The following is a 13,831-nucleotide window of genomic DNA, read 5'->3' as shown; positions in this document are numbered from 1 at the left end:
ATTATTTAAGCACTAAAAATCCAGCTTGATTGTTTAGGAACTTTTTTTTCCAATTTATTGTATATTCACATTTTATGGCCTTAAAAAAGATATACTGTGTTTAATATTGTTATATTTAGTTAAATTATAAAACTTTTTTAACAAAATCGTTTTTTCCGTCAATCAATTTTAATTATGAGTTTTAGCTCTGAATTTTTTAAAGGAAGTATATACAATATTTCAATGTCATTCGCAAATTATAAATTTGTTTCATTCTTGCTCTGGAAAGGAATTTATTTATCAATATCATTTGCGCTCGGAGGTAATTTTTGTCGAATCTTTTTCGAAGTTCCAACAGTGAAATAGTTTTTCTGTTTTGCAAACTTCTTATAATCTATTTATGATATACCGGCCGGCAATCAGACAACACAGGCCTCGTTTAGTGTTACTTATGTAGTTCGCCACAAGAGGCAGGCAAGTTCAAAGAAGACAGAGCGTTCTCGGTAAATAGAGAAGACGATTATCATAAATTTACCGCAATCGGCACGTATACGGGGCGTTCTAGTCGGTTAAGAAATATATCCGCGGAAAGGAAACTAGTTTCTTCGAAGAAAAGCTCTCAATCAATGCCATATTAACTCTCGTTTTGCATTTTTTTTTTAAATTTCTCTTTTTTTCTTAAGTGATAACAGTAAGTAGGTATAAAAACGAGAATGTAATGAAAAGTAATTTTATATTCCTTAAGTGAAATTCGATTTAAGTGAAATTTGAAGAAATGGTACAAAGGATCATCGTTTTACTGAACAAAAAATAGAAACAATAGATTTTTCCTTTTGTTCACATATGTATCCGAATACATGGTAAAATATATGTATCCGTATACATTGTAAAATATATAGGCGAAACGGAATATATGAGCGTTTTATGGGCATCCTAAGTACTAAAGATAATATAAAATGAAAGAACATCCTGATTTCTTCTAGTCAAATCCGTTAATTTTTTCTTTACTTACAAATTATATTCGGATATTTAAACAGATATTTTGAAAGAAATAAAGAAGGAAAAATCAATATTGTCAAACAGCGAGAAAAATTTGGAAGAATACGAAGATGCATCTAAAAATTTACATTTAAATAATGTCAAAGACTTGAATTAGAAATCGTAAAAGACTTAGGAACAAAAAACTTAGGAACAAAAAATTATTTAACATTTCTATTGTCACATAATAGAGAGTTAAATGGCAATAATAATAGGTCAACAATAAAATTAGAAAGTAACGATAAGAAATTGATCCTTAGATTGCCGGATGGGATACTATTACAAGAAGAAAGGACAGCGAAAGGATTATGAACTTGTTGAGAGTGATTCAGCAGAAAGAAACGTAAAATGGTAAAAGCCAAATTAGATAACTCGGGATATGGCAACTCTGCTAAAAGTAACTCTCACTTAGCAGCGCTGGATGAGTTAAAAAAAATTGAGTACTGAACAATTATAAAGAGTCAATTATCACGAGAGCCTAGAATAGAGTTAAAAACGCGAAGGAAAGAGAAAAAGAGAATGTATCATTTATTGAGCGCTCTAGAACAAGTTTTCTTTGAAAATAAGATAAATGTTAGTTCAGTGATAATGAAAATTATAAAGTACAAAAATTATATGTGATATATATGCGATTGAATATGTATAAATAAAGAGAGTAAAGAGAAAGAGGAAGAGAGAAATAATGTTACACATTTTATGAATAATGATGACTATAACGATTATTTTGATTTAATATAACCAATATAATAATTTTGTCTATTTTTAAATCAAATTAATCGAATAAACGCAGCGTAATAAATTAGTTTTTCCCTTTTTTTTTTTTTTCAAAACTCTCATCGAGAAATTCTGCCATATAAAGTTTACGCTTTTGAAAACTGTAAGTGACGTTCTTTCAGATATCAATTAAGATATTTCCCTATCGGCTTTTTCTGTTTGTAGCGATTATTCATGCTGAAGCATTGACCTGATAACGCATACTCAAGGCAGTATTACGTACGATATTGCCGTAATAAATATATCTTCTATATATTAGAAATTGCGCGAGGTCTCGCGCGGTGATCGGGTTTCGATGCAACAAGAACACCGGGATGCATCGCGATGTAGCCGATCGGAGGTCCAGTCACGTAGAAGGGGCAGCCGCTTATCTAGCAATTAGTCGGTATCGGTAATTACCGTTGAGAAGAGCGAGAGATCCTCCCTCTCCCCGCTATTTTATAGCACACTCGTACGTCCAAGTACACGGGTGCTCGTGTACGAATCTCGAGCGCGCAACCGTCTCGATATAAGCGAGTCTTTGATTATTTTTTCTAGTTTATTTCGCCTCAACCCTGCCTGCCAACATCTTTAAAGGCTTTTAATGGTGCAAAGAGAACTTCCTCCTCGCTGAATCTCCTCTGCCCAGCTACTCTACGTTGACGGACATTACCGCAACGATTAATTGCTCCCCTCTCCCCCTCCCCCAGTGTTTTTTCATCGCTCGCTTCTACATTGATTTTTAAAACCGATATCGCGAATTAAAATCTTGGCTATTAGAAAGTAACTTTTATTTTACGCATTGAATATGAATAGGAAACAAAATCATGAATCGTACTTAAGAGATTTTCTGTCCACCGAGATGTAAATATATAATTAATAAATTTAGTTTTCCGTTCGCGCTGAATAAATATAATTTTATATTAAAAAGAACAATAAAATATTTATAATATTGTAACTTAGGCATTAGCATAGGAATTAATTCACGACAGGATAATAGTATGGATCCCCTTAGACCTTTATAATGACATGCGAGATTGATTTTGGAACACATGCGGTCAAAAATGGAACAGTTTCGTTGTAAAGACCTTGAATCAGTCATTGTTAAGAAGTCTGAACTATGAGTTACGGTATGAAAAAGTCTGGCGAAGAAATGTGCCGATGACGAATAGTAGATATATAATGTTTGAGACGTGTTTGAGAAATGCAGAAAAATTTTTGTATAAACAACGAAGACTTTTTTAAATTTTGTTTTTTAAAATATTTTTCTTGTGATTTGTGGAATTCGGACTTAGTGAGCTGCATATGATATATTATATAATATTTGAATATTGCTACATTTCAGTGACCGACCGGTTGTATGTGTTTTATAATTTACAAAATAAAGTATTTTATAATCTATAGCATTTATATCATAAGCGATTGCAAGATTGGACTTTTTTGCATTGGGGAAATATAAAAATTGTGATTCGAACACGATAACAATGAAAAACAGTGACAAAATAGCTTAAATTAATTTTATTTTAAAGCTGTACTTATTGAGTGACCGAAGTCTTTTATACCGAGAAAAACAATGTTTCTCTCTAAACGCTTAAAGAGTAACAATTTTTTATCTGATCTAACATGTAATCTCAGTTAATTCGCAGTTCATTTTCAATCTCCGTTTACCCAATCAATCGCTAAATACGGTAGAGAACATTCCGCTATTGACGCCGACAGGTATTACCGTTGCAATTACATCTGAGATTTTCCAGATAACAGGCAACTTCTCATCCTTGAAAGGTATCTAATCGCCGGCGATGTGAAAACAATACTGTATTTAACGGCGCGTTTATAGTCGGTAACGCGATTGCAAATCCCACTTGATAGTGCTTAGCGCTAAACATTGGTTAGGAAAAAATTTTGCAAGTGGGATTTGCATTGCGCATGTTGTATCCTAATGGCGGTTCGAAAGAAGCGATTTCTCGTTCTTCGTATGAGAGAAAAGTCTACCAGTCTCTTACAATTTTTTCCCTTCGCGTTACTGTTTGCGTTATTTTGATGGCATTTCCATCCTTTCGCCGATACTAATCACCACTGACGGCAAATTACGTTCGACGTGTTTTCCCGTGTTCGCTTTTGAAAATTCGACTTGCGGGACGTCTTAATGACTATCCCGCTTGAATGAACGCGGCTGACCACCGCGGCGCGGCTCTAATTGCCTGTAATGAAGATCCACAGGCTCGGGAAAGACGCGATTGTGAATACACATGGATTTGCGTGTAACATCTCGCGCTGGTTGCCACACTCGCGCCGATATAACGCTTGCAGAAAGTTCATATTAGCGGGAGAGAAACCATTCCCGATGCAGCTATTACCCGAGATTGATCTCCGAGGCTTATTAAGTAGCTTGCGTTTTTTTTTTGTTTTTTTTTTCTACGAGAGACACGAAAGACGGGACTGTGGTTATGCTTATAATATGCTGCAAGAGAAAAAAGTTGCTCTTGTGGTAGCGAAACGTTCGCGGAAAGGATCGATGCGTGTGTATCTGGATCTGTTATTACGGCTAACAGTGTTGTGCAATTTAGTTTCCATGCAAATGCGGATAATTGAAATGATATATATATGGCATTAATACACTGAGAAACGGCAAGTATGATGAAAAATTTCAGGTGAACGTCTCATCCAATTTGCGCGATTAATATATTTTAATATAAATACTAAAATGCGAGATTGCACTCATAACATCGGTAAATGTGGAAATTAACGTTTCATATTCTATATTGAAAAAGGTATAAAAAGATAATAAGGATAAAGTGTATATATATATATATAAGTGTAAAATATCTCGGAAAATATTACTGTATCCCATAAGTATTCGACAAAAATGTGATCGTACTCGACTTTGATATGATCTTTTTCTTTATATCTTGAAAAGCAAATAAATTGAGATTATGACATTTAGATATTATCTTGAGAAATGAATTGATTATCACGTTCTCAATACACAGAAAAACACTGTATATCATATTTATATCGTAAAATTATATAAGATTTATTTTCTACCTATATAATAGGTAACGTGTCTATAAAGTATTACGCATAATTATCTCTGAAATATAATAGATAATAAACATTTTTGGTTACGTTATGCGATAATTTTACATTGTAAAATTATTTTGAAATTGCATTCTTTTTAAGTTCATTTACCGGGTTCATTCAAATCTATTAATCTCGATCGATGTTTGGTCCTAAAATGCTTTTTTTTCGTCAGAAAAAAGTAGAAAAACTTTGACACAAATGACTTTTTGTATCCGTCAAGCGTATAATATACAAAGCACCCGCCTCGTTGAAAAGCTACTAACAAGGCAATAAGGATTTAATCAGTATGACAAACGCCTTAGTTATCCTTGTGGACCGCTATGATCCATTATAGTCGATCGGAAAATCGGCGATTAACTATAATAGCATACCTTTGTTCCTTTTTTCGTACGTTTTCCTTTGACGTTTCTCTTTGTGAAGAATTCAAGGTTCGACTTCTTTTTAGAAAAGGATACTATTATTCGATTATCGAGAAACTGTAGCGAACCGTATATAACCTTTAGCAGCGACTCGAGTATTCCGTCAATCGGAACAACGTCTGGTCGATCAATCATATTACTGTAATTAATTAGTTGTTTGGAACGAGAGTATTCTAAACGGCGTTATTTTTTTGAGCTATACCGGACACGCTGTGCATTTGAATATTCTCGCAATGATAATGTATACACCAACGCTTCGTCGTTGATTTTTCATGCGGGAATGCGATTATGAATGCGCAGGTGATCGAGCTACCAATTGTATATCTTTTAATGAGAGTGTATACGCAAATATATTGGCGGAGGTCGACGACGGTGATTGCATATTCCCCGCGGCTATCAGTGTTCATGGTCTCGTAGTATCGGTATAACGCGAATTATTTCAGCACGAAAGAATAAATCTCGTTTAATGAATTTTTTGTGCAGTTAAAATTGCCTAGAGAACTTCTATGATATGTGTATCTGCGTTGAAATTTCGTTTGATGCATTAATACAATATTTTTAAAATCCGATAAATTATTATTAATATAATTCTTTTTCTTCTATGATTAAACTTCGGCAAAAATGTGAAATTTTCATTCTTCGTCTGCAATAGAGATCTGTATAACAGAGTCTGACCACAAGATGACTTTTGATTAGTCCGTCGTTTTTGTCAATTTTAATAAGTCAGAATGAGTAAGAATATAAATTAGAATGAAACAACATAGATAAAAAGAGACAATATATTCTTTCTAACTCTTGTTTTGACATACATAATTGCTCGTGTAATCGGACTCTGTTACAGAGTCTCTAGCCTGCAACTTGGATCTTCGAATTTTAATTCAGTTGTTTATATTGTTTCGGATTGTAAAAATTTGAAAAAATTCTACTTATTTTTTACAGACTTAAATTTATCTACCAGAATTTACAATAAAAAAATTGATTGTGTTTTTAAACGTTGTCGATGGAGGGTTAATAATAAAAAATGTTTACAGTTATGATATAATGACATATACATCGTCGCGAATTTTTATTGTAGAAAGTAGATAGAGTTGCGCGTTGTGGAGGTAACGATATTCCGTAGCGCGAAAGAAGTAAATCTCTAACTCGTTTGTGAAACGACGGATCATTTTCATTTGCAACACCGCGGGCTTAATTGAGTGTTATCACGAACGTGGACTAATGTAAACGACAAGATAGCTCGAGTATGTCTGAGCGTTAAATAATAACAGATTTCTGCGACTCTCTCGATCCTGCGATTTCTCGCGGACGTAAATGCCATTTCTGCTAACGATTCTTAACCAACGGTTAGATCTCCTTGCGGAAATGTAATACTATTGTCAACAATCGGCTCGGCGGCCGTGCACCACGTCGTTAATCGTGCGCGCCTCGCGATTTTCCGCGTCAGTCGATCGCGCGAGAAATTGCTGATATCCGGTATCAGACGAGCTTGGGGCGAACGCCCGTACATTTACTCTGCTGCCGTGTAATTAAAGCGTAATCATTCACTTACCTACGTTGTTTATCGTTATTGTGCGTACGCCCGGAACGCTAGGGTCGACTGACTTTTTGGCCGGCTGGCCGGCCAAGCGGAATTCTCTAATCCCCGCTAACCGCTTTAATCTTTTCAGATTCGAGTATTTATTTCAGAGATATCTAAATCTTGTTTTACGCTGATTGCCGGTAACTTTTTTTTGAAATATTTTCCAGCGCGGACTGTTTTTAACCTTGGATTATCGCTGATTACATAAGCAGAATTATATTGGTGTTAAATTATTTAAATTGCAGCTTAGAATAATTAATATGGATAATTAATATAGATTACTAACATAGATAAATGATATTGATTTACTTTTTTTTAATATATAAAGGAGACTTGCTGAATGAGGTACTGGTTGTATAGATTAGATCATACCTTATTAATATTTTATATTATTTAATATATATTGTATATATATTATAATATAATATATTTTATATTATAATATAAGCAACGTTCATGATGAAAATATGAAATGAATGAATAATGAGTAATAAGAAAAAAATTTAACAAGTTGCATTTTGTGCGCGCTAATAATATTTTCAAAAATTAGGTATAACTGATATTAATTTTTTATTAATTTGTATATCTGATAATAGCATAGTCATACAATTTTATTTTGAATTTTCATATTTTTTATATAAAATCTATCAAGTTTCGTAAATCGTGCCATTACAAGAATTATTAACTGAATTATTAACAATAATAAAGCTAATAATTGATATGAATGTTAATGTCGATTGCAAAAATAAATTCAAGCTACGAGTTGTGTTATATCAACGTCTTTATCTTTCCATTATTAGTATTTATTAATTGTCAAATTTGATAAATTATAAGAATTTTTCGATAAATTACGAAAAATAGATATTAGTTAATCATCATTTTTATTAATCTTATATTTTTATTAAATCTATTTATCAAACGGCGTTTGGTTTACAAAATTGGATATAAATTTAATCTGAAATATTTAAGCATTAAGATCAGCTTTAATTGAAAATAGAATTATATTTTTTAATTGATTTATTTATGGTCTAAATTTGAATTATTTATAACTTAATTGTTTGTAACACGTTTCCTTGAGATATGTTTTTTTGAAAAATATTTTTTTACTGGTTACTGCTTATTGTAAATATTATCGAAGCCTCAGTGGTCGAATTGGAAGGACATGTCCTCACGACATTTGGGAGATCCGGGTTCGAATCCCGCTTAAAATAATATTTTTCCAATTTCTTGTAATAAATTATTTATAGTTTTTAATAATTTAATGTTTAACATAAAATTATTAATATCTCTTTAAAATGCTTATTAGCATTAGTATTATTAAATTGCTTGTCAATTTAATATGTGATATTACGACTCTGGTTCCGTTTACCATTGCATTTCAAGAATAAAAAAGAGTTTCGACATGCGGTTTGCAAAACTGGATACGTATAAAAATTTACTAAAATATTTATACACTAAGATTTGCTTTGATCAAAAATAGAAATATTTTTCTCAATTAACTTATACTGTTAATTATTTCTATTCATAAATTCGGTACTTTCAAAAAAGATACGATTTAGAGGATCCATAGATATGATTTTATATGATTAGTTGTCTAAATCATATCACCTTCATGTCACTCTTATAGCAAATTATAAAAACGACTTCTAATAACTTAATTTGTTATTGATAAAAAGTTAAACATGCATGTCTGAAACATCAAACTATAATTCCTAATGTTTATTTGTACTCAAATTAGTACTAAATGGAAAATATGGAAAATATTTAAATGTGCACTTGATATAACCTTTCCTTACATTTATAAACATGTTATAAACAAAATTGTTATAAACAAAAAAAAAAGGAAAATATATTGACGAAATCTAAAAATTAAATGTTTTCACTCATCCATTTCATCCATAATTTTGCAAATAAAGCGTGTAGATTTAAAAAAAAAGTAGAAATTCCAGATTTAATTTTTTTGAAATTTTTATTACATTTTTTATTTTCTTTTTTTCCGTTAATATACTATATACAGAATAACAATCGCGCGGAAAATTGTCGAAACTAAATAGTTATTATTTTGTAATGTAAACGGATTAAATGAAATAAATGCTGTACATTATTTTCGCATCAATAAGAATGATGATTGCTGTCTCATGACTTTGCAGAAAAGACTTGTTGTTTTTATTAACACATTGCGAAAAGAACGTAGTTAATAATAGTTAAAGACTTATAAAAATTCAAAAATTGAAATGTTGTATCACGCATAGTAATCTGTGTATACAGTAATATATGTTCAAAATATCTGGATGGTCATTTTTATGAAAGAAATTTATAAATACTGAAATTTTTCTGTGGCACAGTTATAATTATTAATTAGACAATATATTTAATAGTTTCCAAAATTTAAAAGTTTTAAAAGTATCTCTCGATTATCATACAGATAGCTTTTTCACACGCATAAAAAAAAAACAAATTTCATGAATTAGCTATAAGTCTTTTTTTATATTTATATTTATAAATTCACTATAGTCCACTTATTACAAAATAACAGCTATAAAAAGTAACAGCTATTTATCATTTATCACTACGTAAGACAACTCTTTTACTTCTCAGACGTATTCGAAATTATCCTGAAATACAATTTTATTAATGTAATAGCACTTGCGTAATTATATACATATGATCAATAATATAGTCTAATTTTGAAAAGTAAAAACAGTTTGTTTTTGCTTAGATCGTCGTGATATTGAGTTGAATTATAAAGCAAAGATAACAGAAAGGAAAAGTCAGCCAATTTAATCGGTAATTGCATAATTAATCATTAAGCTCAACTTAGTTGACTTGCTAGAAGATAATGTGTTTAAATTATAACATTATTTATAGATACATTATCATTCACACTTATTGCTGCGTCGATATTCAGGAAGTTATGGACGTTATTTACATTTCAAATGGTAGCGCCTACGCGCTTTACGGCGGGTTAGAGAGCAGGTTGCTGTTTATATTATCGCGCCGATATCTGTGTAATCGCGCGGTCCATAATATATCGTGCTAAACTGAGGTGTTTTATGCAAGTACATGACAGTTCACGAAAAATCTTCGTGAATATACTTGTATAGACCTGCATGACACGTTATGATACAACGCGTATGTAAATATTTCGTTGATTATCGTTCTTTGACTATCGTTCTTTGCTATGACGATTGTGAAATAGCGTGCGAAGGTGCAAAATGGTCGGAGGTTATTTACGTTGTCAGCGTGTAATAACTATGTTATGAGCATCTTAATCGAAGGTAACCATGCAAATGGTCCGTCAAATATTTCTACCGTTGTGCAAAATAACACACACGCGTGTGTGAAGAATGAAGTGTCAAGAATGAACTTGTCTTGTACACTATTACATAAATCTGCAAATGATACGATGTAAACAAACAAATTTTGTAAATTCTTTTTTTCTATATATTTTATGATGTGTTTCAAATTATCTCTTGTATTGAGAAAAAAGTGATTTCTGCTTCAACACTGTATTACAATCGCAGCTATTCATTCACAAATATTCATTCATGCAAGTATATCGTAAAAGTGCCTCGTTATTCTTTTTACATATTTTTTGTTATTACGTAAAGAATAAGCGAATGTCAAGAAAAATAGTTCTATTATCTATACACTAAGTATGTATTACTTATAATGTAACTTATTGCATAATTTATAGTATATATTATGTAGTAATTACATTTATTACATATATATTTTATTGGTCATCCAGCATGATATTTTTCTGTATATATTAGAAGTTATTATGATTTATAGCATAATTTTTTCATAATTGATAGAATTATAAATATAAAGTTATCATTACTTACATCATAGTAATAATAATTATAAAAATGTTCTTAATCATAATTATTTTAAATGCAATTACAAATGTTAGACACTTTTCTCTCAGTATCGATTTCAAATGAAGGATTTTCAATTTTTCATCGCGTGACGCTGAATTTCGGGATTGTCGACTCGCCGCGAAACTCCACACGTGCAAGAGTTGGCGCTAATAATCGCCATTAGCGAATTCGATTATGCTTTAAATAGTCGCTCTCGTAAAACCTGTCGCGGCTGCTTGCACCGAGGCGGACTTTACGGCTACGACGTGCCAATCACCCCTTTTGTCGCGGGGGAAATGGGATTTCCTCGCGTCATTTCTATTCCGCTCGCAAATTGCCGGTAGCGAAATCAAAGGACCGCGTCGCCGCCCGTTCGATCGATCGCGGCCTGTTAAAAATCGTTAAACGGCTTCGCCTCAGCAACCGGAAGGTGTCGTTTCGTAATTGCCACGCGAATCGAATGTTTTATTAACTTGCGATTCTGTAGCGTGTTGTGACCTCATGGAATATTATAAAGAGGATTTAAAGTGACACGTTGTCGTAACTATTATATAAAGCTTAATTAATGGATATTACCTGGACGGAAGTAGACGTAGCGGAGTCGTACTTTTTATCATGTTGCTATATTAACGATTAATCACTTATGTATAAGGATATTAAATGTGAGAAATGTTTCACACATGTCATTGAAATTATGTATATATATATATATATATATATATAGTTGCGCAATGCTATTTATATAAGTTTTTATTATATTTATATAAGCTCGCTTGGAAATCTTTTCGTGGGAATTTATTAAGTGAAGAAGAATTTTATCACGGCTCTAGGATTCAAGGTTATCTGCACCTTGAACTAACACTATTGGCCCAACTTTCAATTAACCTCCCGTTATGAGATTAACTCTTCATCCCGCTCAATCCTCGACTCGCTATATTTACGGCCGGTTGCCAGTTTGAAATTATCCGAAGGCAAACGGAATTAAATAGATCGGTTTCGAATAATTAATAGCGTCACGGTTAATTATTTCAGATACGTGATGAAATTATCGTGATGAAAAAGAGTTCGATGGTCGCCGCTGAAATTACGGTAGTCGCGAGAAATAATAAAGTCGGGCAATCAGTAAAATGTCGCGCTATCACGCCGTAATTCCGCTGCGATTTATGGACCTTTGACTTCTGATAAGGAAGAGAGATTTAGGGTTTCGCAATGAGGATGATATTTGGCAGTCCTTGACGCTATTTTAATTTGTATCTGTACATTTTTCAAATATTTAATGTCGCAGCCTTTGTATCGTTTTTAATACACCAAAAAAGAGTTGTGCCTCCTTCGGAAGTCGAGGCTCGTTTTCTCACCGGATATATTAACTCCAGCTCACCAAACGCCGGCGCATCCACCTTCCCTTATTTGCATTTTCACCTGTTTCGCAGTGCGCCGTCCATCGTTGCTTTCGTGCGCCTCGTCGCACGCTTAGCGACAATTAAAAACGCATTAGTACGGTGCGGTGAGCGTGCGGGAGCGGTTTTTACCGGCGAAATGCGATACCGCAGATAGAGAAAGAAAGACAGAGAGAAATGAAGGAAGGACAAAGAGAGGGCGAGAGGAGAGAAAGAAAGAGAGAACCCGAGGGAAGCTTGGCAGGCTGCATAGAGGGAGGAGGGGATATAATTTGATACGTTTACCATTTGGTCTTATTTTTGAGTAATTTCGAGTCGCTCTGGGCGTCTCAGCTGCGAAAGCCGCAGCACAAGCTTCCCGTAATTACAGGCCGTCCGACTCTCGGCTCTTCGTTTCTCCGCGCTGCGCTGTGTCGTCCTCGTTGTTGTCGTGGTTTCCTCCTCTTCTTCTTCTTCTTCTTCTTCTTCTTCTTCTTCTTCTTCTCCTTCTCCTTCTTTCTTCTCCACTTCTTCACTGCACGGCAATGGACGAGTTAAGCGCGTCGCTTCAGGCGATGTCTAGGAAGTTCCTAGGGAACCGCTAACGATGAAGCGCCCGTTCGCGATCCCGCCATGGGATCGATAGGGATCGCGAATCGATCGTGCATCGCCCACCTTCATGAAGATCGCTTTCCGGATTATATTATAAGATTCTTCCAGCGATCGCAATCTTCTACTTTAGCTCGATTTAGGGATCTTAAGAATCGAAAATAATAGTAGAAATTGAATTGCATACATAATACGTGTATAATTAAATTACATTAAAATATAGCGGCTGTTTCCTGTATAGATAGATACAATAATTCCTTGGACGATAAATTTTCAGTAATTCCCGTTTACCATTGATCGAGCGTTACAAAAGCGCGTGTGATTATTTATCACGTTTGTGCGCTGTTTGCAAAGTTTTCTCGCGTCGTTAAGCGTAATTTTAGCCGTCCTGCTGGCTGATTAATTATTAGCAAAACACGATTGTTACCTCATAGTTGCGGACCATAGTCGCGGTATGCAATATGTCGTGCATTCAAAATCGCGACCGACTACAGTCGCAGTAAGAGTCATCGCATTACTATTCATTACCCGCATAAATAGCGATCGCTTCACGCACGGGTGCGCCGCTAATGATCCTTTATTCCGTCGCTGTAATTAGCACCGTATACCTGCAGAGAATCGCCCGCTCGTGTAACTCGACATAATTTACATTTATCTAAATTCGTCCTCTGTTGTGTAAAATAACAGAAAAAAATACATTATATATTGCAAGTGTTAGATTTAATGAGACAGATTAACAAATTGCAATCAAAATGTATTAAAAAATCTTTATTATATTTTTAATGTATAAGATCTGTATTTATACATAAAGTTGCTGTCTGTCCTCTTTTCCCCAGACGCTCTCTTTTTCACGTCCTCTTTTTTTAGGATGTCCGGGGTTTCCAAAGATATCCAGAATAATTATGAGCAGAAATTACTTGGGATTCTGGAAAATCTTTTTGAACGTCTCCGGGGAGAAAAGAGAGTGGATATGGCAATCTTAATTTATAGTAAATACAATAATAATTAATCAATTTTGTTTGTCGAAGATGACTAAAATTGACATGATTTTGTTTGTTGAAGATAATTAAAATTGAACCGAAACGTCTAATTAGCATCTGCGATAATTATATATATATATATATATATTTTTTA

At 33.4% G+C, this 13,831-nt stretch overlaps 1 protein-coding gene across 2 annotated transcripts in view; it reads left to right on the top strand.

Moving 5' to 3' along the window:
- LOC108748281 (homeotic protein empty spiracles-like) overlaps positions 1-13,831 on the top strand; it is a 49,867-nt gene that overhangs the window by 5,772 nt on the left and 30,264 nt on the right. The window contains exon 4 of one of the 2 annotated variants that reach the window (XM_018486329.1): positions 3,406-3,552. The exons of the other annotated variant lie outside the window; for it this stretch is intronic. Coding sequence (XP_018341831.1) covers positions 3,406-3,552 — 147 coding nt within the window. The remainder of the gene's footprint in view (positions 1-3,405; positions 3,553-13,831) is intronic. 2 annotated transcript variants of the gene reach the window in all.

Source organism: Trachymyrmex septentrionalis, unplaced genomic scaffold (assembly GCF_001594115.1).
Source record: "Trachymyrmex septentrionalis isolate Tsep2-gDNA-1 unplaced genomic scaffold, Tsep1.0 scaffold22, whole genome shotgun sequence".
In the NCBI taxonomy this organism is placed as follows: Eukaryota; Metazoa; Arthropoda; class Insecta; order Hymenoptera; family Formicidae; genus Trachymyrmex; species Trachymyrmex septentrionalis.
Note: the sequence above shows the minus strand (reverse complement) of the source record. Positions and strands in the feature narration are given on the sequence as shown.